Source organism: Oreochromis aureus, linkage group 22, assembly GCF_013358895.1.
Source record: "Oreochromis aureus strain Israel breed Guangdong linkage group 22, ZZ_aureus, whole genome shotgun sequence".
Lineage (NCBI taxonomy): Eukaryota > Metazoa > Chordata > Actinopteri > Cichliformes > Cichlidae > Oreochromis > Oreochromis aureus.
The window spans coordinates 34960437-34982846 of NC_052962.1; the positions used below are offsets into that span (position 1 = coordinate 34960437).

The 22410-nt window shown below is 40.4% G+C and overlaps 1 protein-coding gene across 2 annotated transcripts; it reads right to left on the reverse strand.

Annotated features, from left to right (window-relative positions):
• Window positions 1–1596: 1596 nt before the first annotated feature.
• Window positions 1597–22187, reverse strand: LOC116312096 (cell division control protein 42 homolog). 2 transcript variants are annotated; one of them, XM_031729458.2, is made up of 7 exons: window positions 22136–22187; window positions 21789–21858; window positions 20763–20861; window positions 8863–8935; window positions 6853–6962; window positions 4652–4849; window positions 1597–2255 (listed from the first exon to the last, which is right to left on the reverse strand). In XM_031729458.2, exons 2-7 carry the CDS (start codon window positions 21801–21803, stop codon window positions 2166–2168), a joined length of 585 nt encoding a protein of 194 aa, XP_031585318.1. In that variant the 5' UTR covers window positions 21804–21858; window positions 22136–22187; the 3' UTR covers window positions 1597–2165. The 2 variants fall into 2 exon arrangements, with proteins under 2 accessions (XP_031585318.1, XP_039461761.1); XM_039605827.1 differs by lacking the exons at window positions 20763–20861; window positions 21789–21858; window positions 22136–22187 and adding exons at window positions 9148–9246; window positions 10421–10591.
• Between the last annotated feature and the right edge of the window lie 223 nt (window positions 22188–22410).

The window sequence follows — 22410 nt, forward strand, 5'->3', positions numbered from 1 at the left end:
GTAGATCAGAGGTTCCCAAAGTGTGGGGCCCGCCCCCTTGGGGGGGCGCAGAGCCATTGCAGGGGGGCGCGGTATGAAAAAAAAAAAAAAAAGAGCGCTTGGACACTGTGGACAGGTTTTTGATGGGGCTCCCACATAAACGCAAAGCAGGAGATGAAGCATCGCCAAATATGTTTCCAAACCAACTTCCTTCCAAGCCAAAGACTAGAAAATATGGTGAAGCATATCTTCCCTTTGGCTTCACCTGCACAAGTGCCAAGGTAGGTCTCCCCTGCAAAATTAGTTTCCCTGCGTCGGGAGCAGCGCTGGGCTCTCCAAATCACGGACAAACAGTATCCCACATTCTTGATTTTTAGTTCACAAACACTTCTTGTAATAACTCACTACTCCTGACATTTTGGACATGTTAGCTCTTTATGCAGTAAAGTTACAGTGGGATACAAATAATATCAGGCTGGTCCTGCCGTAATTTGTTCCCCCGGTTCAAATCACGGACAAACAGTATCTCACAGCTGTTTATGTGTTTAAACCCATTTTGCACAGAGAGGCATTTTTTGAAAAATGTATTGACAGCAATGTTGAATATTATTACACAGGAAAAAAAGAACAACTACACCTAAAATAATTACACCGTGACGCCGCTGCCTTTCTAAATGGAGGGACAGTAACTGCGTGTGTGTATGTAAGCGTGTAAAACCTGAAGATAGTCAGATTAACAGTATTTTGTCTCTATCTGCCATTCTGCAATCCATCTCATGTAAACAATAACGTGGCGCACAACGTGACATGAAAAGAGGCACATACCTTTGACGTTGCGTGATGAACTCTGTAATCCTCGTCCACACATAAACGCAAAAAAGGAGTTTTAAATAATCTCCGTTTTCGGTGAATCGCAACGCCGTTTACGTGTTGACGAAAAGCCCAAATGCATAGAAACAGCTGCGTTTTCAAAAATACCCGTGTAGATGTGGATGTAGCGTAAAAGAGTTAGTAGTATATTTTATTACTACCTGTATTTTATTGCCATTTACTTGTATTTTCTTAATTGTTTACTAAATGTTTGAGGTGTGAAATAAACCGCAATGGAGTTTGTAAACAAAATATGGGTGTGTGTGTTTGGAGGATGTGTTTGAGCGGGGGGTGGGTGGTGTGCGAACATTTTTCTTGTAAAAAAGGGGGGACTGGCAAAAAAAGTTTGGGAACCACTGGAGTAGATGATGTGTTCTGATTGTTTCTTAGTTATCTTTGACCCTACTAGCTATAGTATTACCTGTTTCTGTTTCCAGACAACCATGCTTATAGTCACCTACACTGCATCTGCTACAATTATAACTTCATGTCTGGCTGCATCACAGTTGGATTTATCATGGCAAGCCCTGCTGTAACCAGTTCTTCTGTGAAGCTTAATTAAAGACAGTGAACTAAACTCCGGGACTGCTGCAGTCTTTCTGACCGAAGACTTAGGCAAGACTTGTATACCCAGCACTTCCAGTATATATATACTCTACAAGGAATGTCATTCTCACCACTCTTAACTCAGCTCTCAAAATGGCTAAGGCATTTTTCATAACACAGACAGTTTAAAAAAAACTTTTATTAAAAACTTCTTGACGTTGGAAAGAGAACTGCAAACATATTGGTCTAATGTACAGTAAAAAGTGTTAATACACAAAAAATGAAGTGTGAACAATTTCTTTGAATAATTGCTGAAATGGAGAAAATAATTAAAAGGACAAAGACAATATATACAATGTGAGAATGTGAGACCAAATACTGTACAGCCCACTAAAGTCACACTACATACATTCAGCAGCCACTTTATTAGGTACATCTGTTCTACTGCTCATTAATACAGTTGAACCTCGAGGCCTGCTTTCTAGTTGTTGCTGCTCAGCCGCAGCCTTGGGCTGGTTGCATTAGGAGATTTGATTTGACGATCCAGTGTGGGCAATGAAAATGAATGAATGGGCACATCAAGGCAGCTACGAAAGCAAGAGGATTTACCAGCTGTACGCTGCCTTTCTGCAACAGTGTTAAGGTGTGAGTAACCCAAGTTAAATCACTATGACTTAACACTTTAGTCCTATTTGGGTTAATATTCTCTTATCTCTAATCTACACCTCCACCTCCACCGTCTCCTCCTTGTTCTCTTCTTCTTGTGGCATCTATAGCAGGATGCAGAGCTTCTTGGATTTAGTATCTGGAGGCTCCAGAGCAGCAAGAATAGCCTCATCAAACACGTTCTTCAATCCTTCCTGAGAGAGAGACAAAAAAACCAAACAAAAACAAAACAGACACATGAGAGAGGTTTTCCTGACATAAACAACCATTTATATCATTGTGCCACACATTTCTTAAAAGTTTATTTTGTGATCCAGAAAGATTAATATTCTCTGCGTTCCTCTGCCACTCAGGGGCGGATCTAGAGAAATTTTCTTAGGGTGGCATGAGGGTGGCAGAGAAATCAAATGGGGTGGCAAAATCAAAGCCATTTTTTCCCCCCAAACACATATGCAGGTGGTTACATGTGGTTAAAATGATTCAAATGCAGTAAGTATACACGTTATAGTCTATAACTTAATTATTGTCTGTAGCCCACATAATTACACACTTTAGTTACATAAAACATGTGAGTTTTGATGTTATGTACTGTATAGCCTGTATAATAAATAAACATGTAGCCCAATAAGTATAAAATCCAGAAAGCTACACAACATGGGGCGGTTCATTTACAAACACAAGTCTAACTTAAGTTTCACACTGTTTTTTGTCAGAAAACAATCACATTGTTACAGCTTAAATTACACAAAATGTCAGAAATCTGCACTGTCATGAACATAAATTTAAACCTAATTTTTCATGATTTGTTGGATTAACCCACTGAGGTCTGAAATACAACCGAAAATTTTTGACTCCTTTTGAGTTTACGTTTGTATTTCACCCTCAGATTGTTTCATTTTATTTTTTTCCCCTTGTTTGTTTGGTGTCATTCTTTTCAGTTCAACTGAATTTAGTTGACATACTGCATTAGTACTACTATTACTATTAATAGTACTATTACTGATCACTGCCTCATTTGAGTTTTGGACGAAATGGATTCTGGGATATTGCATTTCGTCATTTCGAGCTGATTGGAGACCAAAACAGCCAATCAGATGTTTTTGCATCCAAGTCTGTGATTGGTTGGTTTTGGGGCACAACTATAACGGTGTACAGAAAGAGTTGAACGGACACGGGCAGAAATGATGGGAGAGCAAGCAACACATTGTGAGCAAGCGAAAATGCAAAATTTGAGCGAGAGGGGCTGCTATTGTGTGTGTGTGTGGATAATAGCAAACACTGAAATACAGTTTTTGCACGCAGCAATGAACTTTGTTCACTCAAATTAAGCTTTTCTTCGCTCAAAATAAATTTCTTCTCAAAATGCAACACTTGCACCTGCAAATGTTTTTTTACGTGCGCTCAGAATAGTGGCACTAAAATGATGCCGTAGCCTGCTGGAGGAGTGACTGTACAGTCCGCCGGACTGCCAATGCAGTAATATTGGACTGTTATGACATCGGCGGCGCTAAAGGCACAGTGACTTTGACTCAGTGTTCATTCAGAGGGACGTGTTGTTTTGTGTGAAACATTGAAGCATCAGAGAGTGCATGGACGCTCTCTGTTTGACTGATATTTATGTTTAGGTACTGCATGTGAACGCTCTTCACTTCGCCATAACTTTTGTGGGAGAGAGTAGGTTTCCACACTTTTGAAATGGCGTCCCATGCAGACACGGGGAGTGAGGAAGATGGCTGTGACCCGGATGCTGAAGCGCCCGGCCTGACAAATTACATCATCCCTCACTCTACACCTCTTGACCTCAACCTTTGAGTGGAAAACTTGCAAGAAGAGGTCGAGAAGCTGCAAGTTTGCTTACAAGATTCGCTGGAGCTACAAAAGAGCCTACTGCAGCTTTTGGATCATAGAGCTAAGGGAGAGCCAGGAGAGTGGCCATTTCCCCAAGAACCCCGCCGGTGCCCCATAATCACCGCTGGTTGGACGGGTACCAGGTGGACAAACCGTCATCATACGGACAAGCTTGTATGTAATGTGATTGTTCTGTTCATTAGGGACAATTACTTGTTCTGTTGCACTGAAGCCTCGTCATCGCGGCCCGATGGGTTTGATTTTCTATTGTACTGATTTAAGCAAACAGATGTGTTGTATTTTTGACTGTTTTCCCCTTGTCTAGGACCATCCCTGGAAGATGACTAGCCAGTACCACTGCATGTTCTATATTGTTTGCTTCAAGAACTAACTTTGTTTATTGACTGTACCAATGCTGTAAGGTTGTATAGCAATTCGGAATTGCTATACACACACCCCACTACAACTTGTAGTAGTTGTGGCAGTCTCCTAGTGGGTGTGTAAGTCTTTAACTATAGCGGCAGCCATTACATGCTGCTCGGGTTCTACATGCCTGCTGCACCTGTTAGCCGCTCCTTCCTCGCCAGACTGCTGTTACACCACCCTGACCCACTCCTGCTCTGCTGGCCCTTTATCACTAATGAAGACGTTCACATTTCTCTTTGCACCCAAAAACTTATAGATAGACCAGTGCTTGTTTCTCAGCAGAAAATCACACCAGCAGACTTCTTCTCCCTCGTACCTCTGTCTCAGCTGAACACTCCACGTATTTGACTGCCTTCAGCTCACAAGCCAGTTTCTCTCCACTCGTGAAGGTCACAGCTTGTTGTTTGCTCTGGGCCAGCTTCTTCAGGGTGTCGCTGTCATCTCTTAAATGCACCTGAGTCCCGACCAACAGGAAGGGCGTCGCTGGACAGTGGTGTGAAATCTCTGGCACCCACTGTGGAAAAATCAAGGTCAGGTTTGATGGGCTTTAACTGCAACAACTGACCTTTAGCTCTGTGTGTGTGTGCGCGTATACCTCTGAAGTTAGAAACCAAACAAAATTACCTTTGTGAGTTTGTCAAGACCAAATTTGAATTTAAAAGCAAGCTGAGTGTATTTTTGGATGAGTCTTTGAACTGAGGAGAAGATTATATTTCATATTTTGGTTTGCTGATTATTCTCTCAGACATGTGCCCTTTGGTTCATTCCTTTTTTGAAAAAATGTTACATAACTTAATCGGATATTGAATTATTAAATATTTTAGCAAATAACTTCCCTCTTTGAGCTTAAAACATAATATTCATTAGACGTTTATCTCTCCCTAAAATCTGTTTTGAATTAGAGACACTGCAGTCATTTATTTTCGAAACATCATCATTAGATGTCCCAGTGGTCAAAGACCACTAATTAAACAAAACAATCAAGATAAAACTTCCCCATCCACCAATTGCCTCCAGCTCCACCACACCCACCCACACATACAGGGCTTTGGGGTGCAGGTGTGTTACCAGGGTGCCGGGGGTGGGGCACATTGTGTGCTGTCGGTCTTGCGTGCTGCACAATAACATTCAATATTTAGTATTTACTGTTATTTACACTTAGCTAGATTATTGCGATGGTGCTGTGTTTACTATGTTGCTCTCTTTTTTGCTTGTTTTCTCTTTTTTTCGTTTTTCTTCGCTCAACAGGTGATCCAGGTGATTTTTTTAAGTGCCCTTTCTCACTGTCTCTCTTCCCCTCTTTTTTCTTTCCCTCCCTCTTTTTCTTTCTTTCTCCCTTTTCTATCCCCCAGCCAGGTCTGTGCCATCTGTAACAACTGAAAATGGAATAAAATAAATAATAATAAGAAAAAAAAATCAAGATAAAACCAGGATCAAGAAAACAAACTAAAAAGACACCAACATAAAAAACCTCAAACTGAACTTGAATTAAAAGTCGAGGTAAAAAAGTGAGCTTTAAGATTAAATTTAAAAGACTATAAAGATTCTGCAGTATGATTAACTAGCAGATTATTCCAGGGTCTTAAAACTGTGACTGCAAACTCCTGATCCAAATCGAGACCTCGGCTGCATTAAGAGCATCGGGCTAGAAGACCTTAGTGCTCTTTTGGGGTTATATAAGTTGAGCAGCTTGGTTACATAGCTGGGTACCACACCATATAAAACTTTAAAAGTAAGTAAAATAATCTTAAACCCAGTACAAAACTGGACAGGAAGCCTGCGTAAACCTGCTAAAAGTGGAGTGATGTGATCATGCAGCGGCATTTTGGACTAACTGCAAGCGATGAAGAGAAGAGTGTTTCAGACCTTAGTACAGAGGATTGCAGTGGTCCAAACTAGGCATGAAGGCATCAACACATTTTTCAAGTCTTTTGGAAGAAGATGTGATTTTGCTTTGGTGATTTTGATTTGGTGATATCTACAAACACTCCAAGATTATAATAATCAGAGAACAATGAGAAGCAAATAATGCAGCACAACTTTGCTGACAGCTGATATGAGGTGTTTGTGCCGATAGGCCATGTTTGGTTTTCTCCCCTCGGTTTCATATGTGATTTGAATGGTACGGCATTACAGAGTTTAAGCAAATAGGAAGATGTGTATAAATATTGTCATTTTATAGATAATCCATTTTTATAGATCTGTAGAAAAATATATTCATTAATTAATTTGATATTTATTTAAAATTTTAGTCAATGGTAACATGTTGATGTATGTTCTGATAAGGAATTTTTAGACATTTCTTTTTGCAGTAGAACAAGAAGATTAATTTTTATTTTTATTTTTATTTACAAATTAATGTTTTTAACAGGCATACTGAGGTTTCCTTTAACTGACAGTCTTTGAGAGTTTGTTGGATTTAAAGGGCGGCCAATAAAGAGAATCACCCAATTAAATTAAAAGTCAGTATTATCTCCATCAAATTAGAAACAAAACACAGATACCGACTAAACAAACCTTCTCTGTGACGTTCTTGAAAGATGACAGCGATACGACAGAGAAACAAACAAGGAAGACGTCAGTCTGAGGGTAGCTGAGGGGTCGCAGTCTGTCAAAATCTTCCTGACCTGCAGGGGAAACACAACACAAGTGTCTGAATAACATTTCCAAGTGGAAACGACCAGAGCTGAAAAAGAAGTGACTCCCACGTTAAAATGTACAACTTTACATCAAAAATAAAAGTGTTTACACCCTGGAAAGTAAGTTTCCTCCTCATAACAACTGTACAATGGGACTTTTCTTTCACAATCTGGAAACTGGTAAGGATTCAAATTGGGGCAATGGCTGCTTTGGCTGACAAGGGTGTTCCCCACTGTCTGCCATCAAAGGTTTGACTGATACAGGATTGCAATACACTGATACACTGATTGTGACACACACCCGTTTTCACACCATGATTAGGTAGAGGATCAATAGGAGGTCCATGACCCCTCTTGGGGACACCCCCATAGGGCTTAAAATCTAAGACTCTCCACCAATTACTCTTAGAACTGAAGAAGCTTTCTTTCCGAGCTCCTTAGATTATTGGATAATGCTAATATTAGTAACAGCAGCAGTTACAAAGATATGATAGAAACAGGAGTCTAAAGAGCTTGGAAAGAAAAGCGTCTGGACTTCTTTAAGTTGCTTGAAGACATTTCACCTCTCATCTGAGAAGCTTCTTCAGTTCTAGGGTCAAATGGTGGAGAGTCCCAGAGGCACAGAAAAGAAGATCAGACACCAACTAGGGAGGCTCAAAAAGACAAACGCAACAACACTGTCATCCCCTATGTTGCCGGTTTATTCAAAAAACTCAGGAGAGTCTTCTCCAAGCACGACTGCAGCTGAGGTGTGGTCTCTGGCCTGTCGCAGAGGAGGGGTGATGCAGAGCTCACAGGGCGGTGCGGGGGCGGGGAGCAGCAGGTGTACTGAACTGCCCTAATGAGGGAAACCTTTCTTATGTCTTGCAGTGAGAGGGAGCGGGTTGGTTAACGGGGTGACAGCGGATGAGGAGTGCCTGCGTCCTGGCTTGCCGAAACTGCAGAAAATAGCTGCACCTCAAATAAACAAAAAAAGCAATGCAAACACGTCTGTGTTATTCATTGGGTCCTGTGCTACAACGACATCCCAGTGTACTTCAGGCCCAGCAACAGACTCAGACAAAAACTGGTTCCTCCCAAAGACAAAACTCCTAAACACAAATTTAGCAATGTGGTGTATGGTGTACAGTGTAGTGAGGAATGCTCAGACCTCTACATTAAAGAGACCAAACAGCCACTTCATAAACGCATGGCACCACATAGAAGAGCCACCTCCACAGGACAAGACTCTGCTGTCCATCTGCATCTAAAGGACAAAGGTCACTCTTTTGATGATGCCAATGTTCACATTTTGGACAGAGAGTGAAAGAGGCCATCTATGTCCACTGTGAGCGACCATCTTTGAACAGAGGCGGTGGTTTACGACACCAACTGTCTGCCATCTATAATCCAGTTTTGAGATCCTTCCCAGACGCCTTAACGCCCACTCACATCCTGGGCCATCTGACCTCAGGAAATCACATGATAGAGTGGGGCCAGGTTTCACAATGAGCTCACCCGAAACCCTGGCTGATTGTGACCTACACTCGTTTTCACACCTTGGCTCATGTGATTAGGTAGAGTATTAGGGGGTCCTTTTGTCCCTTTCGGGGTGACACTCCCACGGGGCTTAAATCTGGGACTCTCCACCATTTGACCCTAGAACTGAAGAAGCTTCTTGGATGAGAGGTGAAACGTCTTCAAGCAACTTAAAGAAGTCCAGACGCTTTTCTTTCCAAGCTCCTTAGGCAACAATATTGTCATCCTTTATTACATCCTGGCCATCTTTGGCTTCTTCTTTCTAAGCTCCTTAGACTACGATGACCTGGATGACTGAGAACCTTTACAGACATTATCCAATAGAATTTTTTTTGTATTTAATAAACTGAGTTTAGATGTATTTTTTTACCTGCAGTGTCAAATATTCCCAGAGTGTACGCCTCTCCACCAATCATCACTGTCACAAAATAGTTGTCAAACACCTGGAGAAGACAGGGAACAAAAGTTAAACAAGACATAAACAAAGATCAGCAAAACATGCAACTGCAGAAGAATCATTACAGCATGACTAAATAGAGTCAAACTGATTTATGAAATGTGCTGAGCACTTTCGTGAATATTAGTTTGCAGTTGTTCAGGTAGGCAGATGTGTCATGTCATTTTTTTAAAATCTGTGGTATTTAAGCCTACTCACTGTGGGCATTTGTTTGCCATTGTGGCCTGTATAGCTCATGAGCAATGCTTGCTTTCCTGTATCACCATCACCCACCACCACAAGCTTTATAGTCTGCATCTGAGAGGTAGGAAAAAGAATTTTAAAAAAGGAGCAAAATTGGGAACAAAACAAACCGTAAAGACAAGTAACGGTAACTGATTTGTGTATAATTAGACTCATTATCCACATAATACTGTAAATGTAATTCTCAAAGAGTTTATAAAGGTGTTTGGTTCACAAAAAATGATGTAATACATTTTTGTAACCCTAAACTAGGAACTTGTCAGATCTCTCATGAGTTATTTATTAATGATCATCAAAATTAATTCAATTCAATTTTATTTATATAGCGCCAAATCACAACAAAAGTCGCCTGAAGGTGCTTTATACTGTAAGGTAGACCTACAATGATACATACAGAAAAAAACCCAACAATCAAATAACCCCCTATGAGCAAGCACTTAGTGGGAAGGAAAAACTTAGTTTGTGTTTTAGCTAACATTTTGATTATATTTACATTTTGAGATGCACTATAACACACATAACTGGCAAGTCATGAGTGGCCTTAGCTCTGGATTCTAAATCAAATGAAAAAACAAATAAATTGAAGTTGGCCTGTTTTTCTCCTTGACTGTTGGGTCAGTCCATCTCAAATCAAAATGCAAGTTTTTAACAGCTAAAGCGATCAACTGTTTTTTTTTGTTTTGTTTTTTTACCACTCATTGCATATTTTTGAGTCTAAGAAAATTCCTCATAACTGAAAAGGACTGTAGAGTGTAGAACAAAGAATGGTAATATTTGGATGTAAACAAACAAATGAAATATTTACATTAACAGAAAGTAAGTTTCCAGTTAAGTTTAGATCAGATACTAAATGGTTGATGGTTAAAATAATTGCAATTATTTACCATTACGAAGTTTTATTTCTGTCAACATCTATGAAAAATTGTGTACTGGGCAAAAAACGGACCTTCCACTGCTGTTTTTTGAGAATAGCATTGTCACTTCTGCTATACAGTTATAGAAGGGTGTACTCTCATTGATACTGTACAGTAACACAGAAAACTTTAAAGTCAATAATATGAAATCCTCATACCCCCCCCCCCCAAAGTGCAATTCAAACATGATTTCAAAGTAAAGCTTTTAACATGAAAGCTTTTAATAGAAAATGTACAATCAGATCACATGATTTTAACAGTACGTTCTAAAATGTTTCTTTATAAAGGTAAGACTTTAAAACATTAATACTTACTTGAGAAGTGCAAAAGTCAAGTTTCAGGTCTACAGAGCTCCACTGTCTCTTTGTCTGATTATTAGAGTTTAATCATGGTTTGCAAAAAAACTGTAAATGAACGAAATACCTGCTAGAAACTCGACTTTCTGCGTTAAACAAACAATGCTGAGTGTCAAAGTGTCAGTACAATGCAAGTCTTTATTGCCTGTTAAAAGATAACCAAAAAGTTAATGATTAAGTAATGCACTTCCAGTAACATGTAATCAAGGTGGAGTTTAGGAACCTTTGGGTGTGGATGAGTGTGGGACTGCAAACTGCTAGTGTACAAAAAACTTCTTTTTTTTTTTTTTTAAACAGTGGGACGTTACAACATGCTTGTGTTAAACATTATTCTCCAAATCAACTCTGTAGACAGTTTTATTACAATTTGCGACTCAGTTAATGATGAAATTTAATTTAAAAACTATATTGGTGGTAATAATAACTGAATTACTTTGCACACTCATCAAGAGCAGCCAGCAAAGCAAAGAGCTCATCATTTACAGGAGCATAAAGTTGTACTTATCCGTGAAACTGTGGCCACAAAGATGCACAAGTGATGCACCCAGTCATAAACAACATAGAATAGAATAGAATAGAATTCAACTTTATTGTCATTGCACATGTCACAGGTACAGGGCAACGAAATGCAGTTTGCATCCATCCAGAAGTGCTTTAGCCGTGATATAGATATATTACAATATATATTAGCAATAATATAGATGTGTAAGTATATTACAGAAATGGGTCTATTATGGTATGTTATAATGTACACGGTGTGAAGTATGTTATGAATATTCTATAACTATAAGTATGTACAGGCTGTAGTGAGTACAGGCTATGAACAGGATATAAATATGAAATAAAAACTATACAGAAATCTGAGATATACAGTTATACAGAAATGTGAACTATGCAAGTTATAAACAGTTGTAGGATTAAAAATTATCATATGTACAGAATGATATTCACACAGAACTATACAGTAGTGCAGTTAGGATAATTGTGATAGTGATAAAGTGCTAGTGGTTGTGGGTGTGTGTATGTTCAGTCCATGAGTTTAACGTGGGTCAGATGTCAGGAGGCAGAGTTCAGGAGTCTGACAGCTGTGGGGAAGAAGCTGTTCCGGTACCTGGTGGTCTTAGTCCGGAGGCTCCTGTAGCGCCTCCCAGAGGGCAGGAGGGTGAAGAGTCCATGTGATGGGTGACTGGGGTCTCTGATGATTTTCCCAGCCCTTTTCAGACACCGCTTCCTGTAGATGTCCTTTATGGCAGGAAGTGGTGCTCCGGCGATGCGCTGGGCAGTTTTCACGACCCTCTGCAACGCCTTCCGGTCCGAGGCAGAGCAGTTCCCGCACCAGACTGTTATACAGTTGGTCAGGATGCTCTCGATGGTGCAGCGGTAGAAGTTCACCAGGATGTCTGAGGACAGGTGGTTCTTCCTCAGAGTCCTCAAGAAGAAGAGGCGCTGGTGAGCCTTCTTGACCAGCTTGGAGCAGTTGGTTGTCCAGGTGAGATCCTCGGAGATGTGGACTCCCAGGAACTTGAAGCTGCTCACACGCTCCACAGCCGTCCCCTTAATGTGGATGGGTGGATGTGGGTCAGCATTCCTCCTGTAGTCCACGATGAGCTCCTTGGTCTTCTCGGTGTTAAGCAGCAGGTTGTTTGTGTCGCACCACTCAGCCAGACGATGCACCTCCTCCCTGTAGGCGGTCTCATCATTGTCGCTGATGAGGCCAATCACCGTGGTGTCATCTGCAAACTTAATGATGGTGTTGGAACCATCAGCAGGTCTGCAGTCGTGGGTGAAAGGGAGTAGAGGAAAGGGCTCATCACACAGCCTTGTGGTACACCGGTGTTCATTGTGATTGTTGATGAGCAGCGGTTATCCAGTCGGACATGTTGAGGGCGGTTGGTCAGGAAGTCCAGTAACCATTTGCAGATGAGGGAACTGATGCCCAGGTCTGTCAGTTTCCTGATGAGTTGTGAGGGTGGATTGTATTGAATGCTGAACTGAAGTCTAAAAACAGCATTCTGGCGTAGGTGTTGTTGTTGTCCAGGTGTGAGAGGACAGAGTGCAGTGCGATGGAGACTGCATCCTCTGTGCTCCTGTTCTGGCGGTATGCAAATTGGTGGGGGTCCAGGGTGGGGGGGAGACAGGATTTGAAGTGTGCTAAGACCAGCTGCTCTAAGCACTTAGTGATGATGGGGGTGAGGGCTACTGGGCGGTAGTCATTGAGGCTAGATGGGTTGGAGTTTTTGGGTATCGGGACGATGGAGGTGGTTTGAAGCAGGCCGGTACCACAGCGTGGGCCAAGGACAGGTTGAATATGTCTGTCAGGACTCCTGCAAGCTCCCAGAACACGCTCTGAGAACACGCCCGGGGATACCATCAGGACCTGCAGCCTTGTGGACATTGATCCTGCTCAGCACCGCTCCTACATCGGTGGGGAGAGAGTCAGAGGTTGGTGGTCTGGCGTCGTGTCTGTTTTGGTTGTGGTCGTGGGGTTCCTCGCTCAAAACGAGCATAAAAGTTGTTGAGCTCGTTGAGGAAGGAGACATCAGAGGATGCGGGGAGGGTTTGATGGTCCTGTAGTCTGTAATGGTCTGGAGTCCTTGCCACATGCGTCGGGGTTGGAGTTGGAGAAGTGTTCTTCTACCTTCTTTTGTAGTGGTGTTTGGCTTTTTGATGCCCTTCTTTAGATTAGCCCTGGCTGTACTGTAGGCGTGTGCATCTCCTGACCTAAAAGCAGTGTTGCGGGCCTTCAGGAGGAGACGAACATCCCGGTTCATCCAAGGCTTCTGGTTGGGGTACATGGTGATCCGTTTCTGGGTGGTGACACTGTCTGTGGTTTCGGAGATGTAATCCAGTACAGATGAGGCGTACTGGTCCAGGTCTGTGTTGGTGAACATATTCCAGTCTGTGTTTTTAAATCTGTCCTGGAGCACTGCGTCTGTCCCCTCTGGCCACACTTTAATTGTCCTCACAGTAGGTTTCACACGTTGGATGAGTGGTGAATACCTAAGTGTGAGGAACAGGGAGAGATGGTCCGATTGTCCAATGTGGGGGAGGGGTGTTGCTTTGTAGGCTCCAGCCAAGTTGGAATAAACATGGTCTAAAGTCTTGTCTCCTCTGGTGTGGCAGGAGACATGTTGGTGGAATCTGGGGAGGACTGTCTTTAAGTTGGTGTGGTTGAAGTCGCCAGCAACAATAAAAGCAGCCTCGGGGTGCTTTGGATTCAGATAGCAACACGCTGCACCAACATACTCAACATACCCAACATACCCAACATACCTTTTAGGTGTACATATCCTACACTGATTAATATAATTTAACTAAAAATGAAGAAGGATTTATCAACAGTATGAAAGTAAAAGTATTTTCAATGCTGAAAAAAAATCTCAAGAAGTCATGGAACCGCTTAAATCACACATTTGATCTTGATTATTGAAATATTCAAAATTAAAAATCTTTACTGACGTAATGCTCTTGTCATCTTTTCAGTATGACCTGGAAAGCAGACAACTGACAAATAGTTTAGATGCTTTATTAAAAGAGGTGAAGGTATAATCAAAAGACAGGGCATGTGGACAGGTAGGCAGCAATTCAGAGAAAATGAGAGTGGCTCGGTGGAGACTGGGCAGTCACGTAAGTAAAAAAAGTGTCCCAGAGGTTCCCAGTTGGACTCAGCTCTGGAAAATGTCAGAGACAGTCAATGGTATCAATGCCCGTATCCACAGTGGTTCTAAGGAGGTTATCTGTATGATCCTCCAAGGATAAGCCTCCCCAGACCATCAGTGACCCACTGCCAAGCCATCATGCTGGATGATGCTGCAGGCAGTAAAACACTTACCACTGCATCTCAAGACCCCTTTCACATCTATCTGTATGAACCTGCTCTCATCTATGATCCTGATCAGGTGTCCTTATTGTTACAACCCACTTAAAAGCAAAGTATTATCTGGGGTGGGGTGTAACACAAAGTAAAAAAAAAATAAAAAAAATTAATCACCACATAGTTAACGTCAGTAAAACACCATTTATTTTACAATTAATGCAGACAAACCAATTAGGACCAAACTGAAACACAGGAAAGCTCTAAGCGTCAGGGTCTCCAAGGCCAAAACAACTAACAAAACACCCTTTCTAGCTAAAAAAAAAAAAAACACTAAGACGACTCTATCTGTAAGAAAACAAAGTACAATGGCTGAGCTCCCTGTCTCCACACAAAACAGGAGAAAACGGCTGAAACAAAAATGGCAGAGAACCCCTGCCTGCTTCCACTGTGGATCACTAGGGTTACCATTGTAAAGACACACCTTTACTCACAAAAAACCCAAAGTCACACCAAGCTTCATAGGTTTATCACAGCTACAGTCCGCTGCCCAAATCACTGCAGCTCAAAGCCCAGGGCAAAGGGAGAGAAAAAGGGTCACATGGGGAGAGCCCCTAGAGGTCAGCGACCGTAACATCCTTCAAGATAACATTTTACACAGAAATTCCTTTAACACGTACCATCATGTACATCGGGGAGGTCAATACTGCACCCTGGAAAGTGCATCAGCCATCACATTATCCACACCTCTCTTACGTTTGATGTCTAGATTGTATTCTTGAGCAAGCAAAGCCCACCTCCTTAGTCTCTGGTTGTGATTGTATTTCAGAAATACCAAAGCGTATAGAGAGCACCTAGAGGTCAGCATGCATCGATATGCCATTCTGGAGAAGCTGATCTACCTCACCAACTTGAATGCGTTGGAAGTACCGTCTTGTGCTACCAGCAGTGACAAGGACATAAACAAGAAGTTGAACTGGAGAAAAAATCAGTCACCTGATATAAGGAGACAGCAATGGTTTTTGGCCACTCTCTGTATAATCAGTCTCTCTTTTTTTCTTTTTTCCCGTTCCCTCTCTAGTGAACCTTATGTCACTTTCATTTGCACCAAAGGAAGTGTAAGGAACAGGACTCCCTTACTACTATTTATATTATAATTAGTATAGCACTTTAGGAGCACCTTTCATGTTATTAAAAGCACCTTATCTAGCATTTTATTTAGCATCGCACTTAGATTTGCACATGAAGAACATTTGCACACAAGAAGTTTAATTATTTATTGAATATTTATTGTGTATTTTGAAATCAGCTGGCAGCCTTTGTCCCAGATCCTGCACAGCTGCTCTTCATTGATAAGTGTGGTGGTTGTCTGTGAAGCGGAAAGGTTGTGATTGAGAGCAAATAAGGTTTACCAGTAAGGAGAACTGATGCAAATGTGTGTGTGAAAAGTCTAGAAATAAAGGTGGTTCAAAGAAGTGACTGAGATGTGATTACTCTTCTTTCTTTCCTGTGTCCTCTCCAGGGTGTTAAATGTTTCCGGGGGTCCAGACACCATTTAAAGGTTCCAGGAGAGGCCATGGGTTAAGGTAGTGTGGGGAATCTTTTGTGCTTGGTGTTTTTACAGTAATGGGTATGGTGTAGGGATAAAGTGGAAAAATATTTATTAATATGAAAATATAAAATGTATTTATATATTTATTTATTGAAATTGATGTATTGTATAATGTGGTGGAAAGGATTTGAGAATTCACGTATTAGTGGAATAATGGTTTAGCCTGTGACAGCTGATAGTATTTGAGGATAAAACATCAAAAGCCAGGGATAGGGTCTTCCTTCCAGGTCAGAAAGTACTGTTATTGAGTCCCACCAGCGATAACAAGCTGGTGACAAAATGGAATGGACCATATGGGATCGTCAGGCAAGTGAGTAAAGTCACTTATGAACTGAATATGCCAGAAAGAGCCAAGAAATATCAGACATTTCATGCGAACTTGTTTAAAGAGTTACACAGCCGACAAGAGACGGTCCGTCAGTTACTGGTGCATTCAGTAGGGACGAAGAGGTGATGGAGAAGTTCTTTCCAACGAACATTCAGATTGTGCTTCAGTTGACCTTTCTCATTTGTCTCCTACTGAGCAGGCCGATATAAAACTACTCGGGGATCCACAGCTCATTCGAGAAACACCAGGCTTTACGTCACTGGTTCAGCACAAGACAAGGGTAAGGGAGGATGCACCCGTTTGTCAAAAGAGCTACAGGATTCCAGAGTGGTTGGTGCCAGTGTTAATGAAATAAATAAAACTGATGTTGGATTTGGGAATTATTGAAGTGTCCAGTAGTGAGTGGTGCAGTCTGACTGTCTTGGTACCAAAGAAAGATGACACCCTGAGAAAGAAGTGCAAAGAAGTGACTGAGACGTGATTACTCAACTTTCTTCCCTGTGTCCTCTCCAGGGTGTTTGGGCAAATGTTTCCCCCGGGGTCCAGACACCAGTTGTCATTAAACAGTGAGTTGTTTTGTGAGGAGAGCTATATTGTGAATAAATGATTCTTGTTCCACTATACCTGTCTTGGTCTGCCTCACTGTAAATCCAGCTGCAAAAGGCTGTCCTGTTACAGGAAGCAAAAGTAAAGTGCATCAGCATACCCCCGATGCACTTTACAGTGCAAATGATCACTCCAAATCACACACTGCTTCTTTGTGTGACAGCTTTGTTAAATAAAATATGTAATGTGGTGTTGTTCATCTAAAGTTGTATTTAAATCATTTTAAAATCTGCTAAGGACCAGATGGTTTCCTGATACATGAAACCTTGGAAGTGAAAGAGCGTGCAGTTTCCTGTTCACATGGCTGTACCTTAAAGACAAGCTGCATATGAATATGGTCAATAAAAAGCAGTATAGGCTGAGAATGATATTAGTTGAGTCGTTGATAGAATTTTGTGTCTATTAAAAAAAAATGAGTGAGTGAATTATAGTTATTAATACTGCATTAAAAATAACAATGTATACATAGGTTCAGAAAAATATAATCTAAAGTCATGACTTGCCTGCACTCATTAATAATAAATCTGCATTAATTGTTTATATTCATACAATATACTTTTGTATTTGTATTTTTAGAGCATTTTCAGCTCTGCTTGCTAATATTTATATTGTTTATGGTCTAACTAGTGTTTAGCATCCTTCCTTCTGTTCACATCGAGGTTAATAATCTCCTCCAGGTCAATCCTCCAACAAGAGGAGGAGGATAAGGTCATCCTCTTCCTCTTGTTCTGCGTCTTGTGACATCTATAGTTGAGTGCAGCACTTCTTGGGTTTAGAACTTGAGTTCTCCAGAGCAGCAAGGACGGCCTCTTCAAACACATCCTGCACTCCTATCTGAGAACCAAACAGAAAGAGAAACTCAAAGTTACCAAGAAGAAGAAGAAACACCTAAAAGAAAACACCAATAAAAACAACACATCAGAAAAAAATGTATGCCATCCACAATTTTTCTGACATGTACATAGACGGTGTCTTGGCAAATTTTCAGGATTTATCACAAAAATTTGACCTTCCCTTCCTTCAGCATTATAACCCCAACTTTCCAAATATAACACCATTTACTGGTGTTGATGATCTGTTGAAACTCACATTTAAGCCTAAAGGTCTTATCTCAAGAATTGGCAATTGTATAGCCTCCTTTAAGAATATAACAATGGCAAAGATCAGAGCGGACTGGGAGAATGAGCTGGGGGTGGACATGGAGGAGGAGACCTGGGAGAGCGCTCTTTTAAGAGTAAACAACAGCACTTCTTGTGCCAAATTAAACATTATACAGTCAAGATTCTTCACCGCATTCATTACTCTAAGGCGAGACTGGCCAAAATATTTCCAAACATAGATGCAAGCTGTGAGAGATGTAGAAATCCTTCTGCAGATTTAACTCATATGATTTGGTCATGTCCAACTTTAAGAGCCTACTGGTCAACAAGTTTCAAAACACTGTCTGAAGCATTGAATGTTGAGCTTCAACCCAATGTGGTTATGGGTATATTTGGTGCTACAGATAGAGGACATAGAACATTAAGGCAAAGCTACAAAAACATAATCGCTTTCACTACACTGCTTGCGTGCAGAAGGATATTATTGCATTGGAAGTCACAAAAGCCACCCAAAGTGGCTCTGTGGTTCAGTGAGCTGACACAATTTATACAGCTGGAAAAAATAAAGTATACTCTCAAGGGATTGAAGGAGAGATTCTTTGCCGTTTGGGATACATTGCTAAAACATTTAGAGAAAATTAAAACCATTCCCATCTGATACTCACTTGGCAGCTACCGTATACCCTTATTGTTGTGAAGGCGATTAATTTTGTTCAAACTATTACCTTTTGAGTGCACATCTTTATATATGGTGAATTTTGATGTACCTCATTTAAATGTATTTTATTATTTATTTATTAATTATTATTATTGTTGTTATTATTATTATTGTTATCATCATCATCATCATCATCATTATTTATTAGTTTACTTTTTTCTTTCTCTCTGGATTCGTGTCCAATATGTTCTTGGGGTGGGGTACATGTATAAAAAGGAGCATTGTGACTGTTACATGTATATCTTTGTATTACATTCTTGACGCTCAATAAAAAATATTTAAAAAGAAAAGAAAGAAAAAAATGTATTTAGTTTGAGATGGAACAGTGAGTATAATGAGAATCAAATAAACAACAAGGATATAATCTGGCAAGGAAATCTGTTTTCTGTAACAGGAAATGGCAGTCTTACTTCAGAAATCCTAAAAACTTGCCATATCCAGACACTGATCAGTTTAGTAGTTAAAAAACCCCCAAAACACAGCAGCTGACTTCTTCTGTTTTTGTACCTGTGTACGAGCTGAGCACTCCACCTATTTGACTGCCTTCAGCCTACGAGCCAGTTCCTCTCCGTTCTCGAAGGTCACAGCTTGCTGGTTGCTCTTGGCCAGGTTCTCCAGGGTGTAGCTGTCATCTCTCAGGTCCACCATAGTCCCAACCAGCAGGAAGGGCGCCTCCGGGCAGTGGTGTGCAATCTCTGGCACCCACTTTGAAAGCCAAAGACAAGGTCAGATAGACTGGCCTGCACTCTGCTGTCTTTAGAGTCAAACACCACACAAAGTTCACTGTGAGAGTTTGTGGATAGCAAATATGTATTTTCAAACAAGCTGATTGTCACGGCGAATGGAATGAGCCGTCTGGAGAAAAATAAAGGAGGATCCAATTGCAGGCACTCGTGGAGGTGCGAAGGAGGTTTATTGCAAAATAAAACACAAGAAATAGAGGTGGATAGCAGGGAGAACGCACGGATGAAACACGGTAGATTGACAGTTATTGTTCCCTCCATGTGGGCTTAAAATGGTTTGATGTTTGAAGGCGTGTAATGATGTGAAATAAACACTTCCCTCAAATGTCTCGAACCTGTCTGAAAAGTACACTTCCAGTCAAAAGTTTTAGATAAATAAACAATCGGAGTTAAAAAGGAAATCATGGAATCGATTTATAGACCAAATGTATTCTAAAATTTTGACTCAAAGTATTTGACTGGTAGTGTACAAACTCAAGCAAAGTACATACAGCTAAAAATTGTACTCAAGTACAGTAATGAAGTGTTTAGACTTCTTTACTTCGCACCTCAATTTAAAACTCATACTAAAAGTATGAGTATTACTAAAGTAATACCAAAAGTATTTTATTAGCAATTCTTGTTTTTATTAATGTGTTAATTGTTGCAAATGACATTATATTTGCCCCTAATGTTTTGATCCTACACTGAAAAAGGGAGACTGGCCATCTCTTGGATCTATGTAAGCATCTTGGGTGTATTCAACACAATCACCTCATGTTTTAAAGTTAAGTGTTAATTTAATTCCAGTGTTTATTTATTAAACTGAATGTAGATTTATTTTTTTTACCTGAAGTGTCCCAGAGTCCCAGATTGTACTTCTCACCATTCGTCACTGTAGCAGAGTAATTGTTCAAAACCTGTAGGAGACAGAGGGCAAGGACATAGGTTGGTTAATCAACAATCTTCTTGTGGTGTCTGTGTATTTTCATATTTTTGTGTTTCAGGTGCTGCAGTTGGCGATAAAGTGTGCATTACTATTTGTACTATATTTTCACCTATTGTCTCCCTTCTTCCCTTTATCCTGCTGTCCTGCCTCAGACATTGTCATAACAAATAACACATATAACTGAAATAGCACGAATAGAAATGAATAAGTAAACAGATAAAATAAACACCTGAACAAAAGGAGCCTATAAAGAATTTATAGAGCCGATCTTGGCAAAATGTGTGTGCACAACAGAGCATTCAGATCTGATTGCAAAAGCTGCCAGACAGGACAGGACTAAAAAAAAAAAATAATAATACAAAAAAAAGGAAGAAAGGGAGAAACATTAGAATGGTTGCTGACATGGACTGAATAAACTGGTAAAATTTGGATTTATTAACACACTACTCACTGTGGGGATGTACTCAGAGGGATACTCTTTGGTTACGTATGTGATGAGCAGGCAGGTCTTTGCCACTGCACCATCACCCACCACCACACACTTTATAGCCTGAAAAGACAAAAAGAGAGTTAAGGGGAAAAAATAAGTCATATTGAAAAAAAATGAAATGTAAACCTGAAGCAGGGACGCAGAGGGAGTCTCTGGCATGACATATAAACTGTAAAGCTGGAAGGTCTTAATCTTTAATTTGCGCATAATTACATTCATTATATACATAAACTGTTACAGCAAGAGTGACATGCTGTTGATAAACAGTAACTATTACTACTATAGTAACTAATAATAGTTGTAAGCATATTGGTAAATGATACTGTTTTTGTTTCTGTAAACCTGTCACTGATTTTAATACATCTATAAAAAGTTCTGCCGATCTATCCAGTTTCCTCTATATCAGGCAGCTGGACCCTAAAACAGCTCTGGATCCAGATTAGTTTATCATACCACGAGAACATGAAGGTGTACCAGACTTTCTCTGATTTACAACTTGGTATCAATTTGTGATGATATGGAGCAATGTACAATTATGTCTTATCTTAAGATAGCAAAGAATTGTGAGGCATGTAGAGGAAACATATGGGACTTTTCCTGCATAGAGGAAGTTTCGGAGCCCATCAAAGATTCTAGTGAGCCCCCAAATAAAAATCAGAATAATTTTGTTTATTGTGTGTAATGCTTATGATATGCCTTCAAAAGGACGAAGTTTAGCCAGGAAAGGCCCTGGAAGTATAGCCATATTTATCAAGGAGTTTTAACACAATGCCGTCCTGAACTTTGCACCTACAACAGCTCAACTCTTCTGGGAAGGCTGAGTGTGTTTATGATCATCTTTCCAGAAGTGGCGGTCAAAGCGAAGTAGCTCCATGTGGTGGCATTTTTTGGCCAGACAGTATGTATAGAACCTTAAAATGAAAGACTTAAGTAAATATGAACAGAAAAATCTTAGTTTAACATAGTTTTTGCTGAATTCACTCCTACACTTTGTGATGTCATGCCTCCACCACCTCTGGACCTTAGCTGGAAACTCTCAGACTGACACCTGCTTCATCTACAAAAGAAAACACAAAAGCAAAACATCCATAAAATTTGAACAAAGCAGAACAGATGAAAGGAGCACACTTTGGTTAGAGAGACACAGGCTATATTAAAAAGTGTTCAGATACTAATATAGCCTGTGTCTCAGTCTTATGATTCCAAACTTCAACAGTTAATTACATTTTTCTTATAATTACTGTTGTGATGGTCTATATATCACTGCATACACCATTATTTGTTCTAAAATACATTTGACACAATTCAAATATAGAAAATAAGCAAATGCTTACCTGGTATATTCCCAGAGAAGATCTGTGGGGCGCAGTGTAGCACAGGATCCCCTCCCGACCAATCAAAGACGTGCTGCTGTTCATCAGGTGCATCCAGTTGCTGAAATGGAAATCATTTTCATGACATGGCTCCTGTTTAAAAGCAAAACCATTTCAGTTCACTACAATTTCAATCCCAAGTGAGCGTAACCAATATCTCTACCAAATAATAATGTAGGCTATATTTTATGTTTATTTACTTACCTTTTGTTTTCTTTAGGTGTAAGAGGTATATT

Coding starts and splice junctions, on each gene's coding strand:
- LOC116312096 (XM_031729458.2), bottom strand. Junction 8,936..20,762: donor CCTCTGAGTACATCCCCACA/GTGAGTAGTGTG, acceptor TGTCTTCTCCAG/GTGTTTGACAACTATTTTGT. Junction 2,256..4,651: donor AGTGTTCAGCTGAGACAGAG/GTACGAGGGAGA, acceptor TCTCTCTCTCAG/GAAGGATTGAAGAACGTGTT.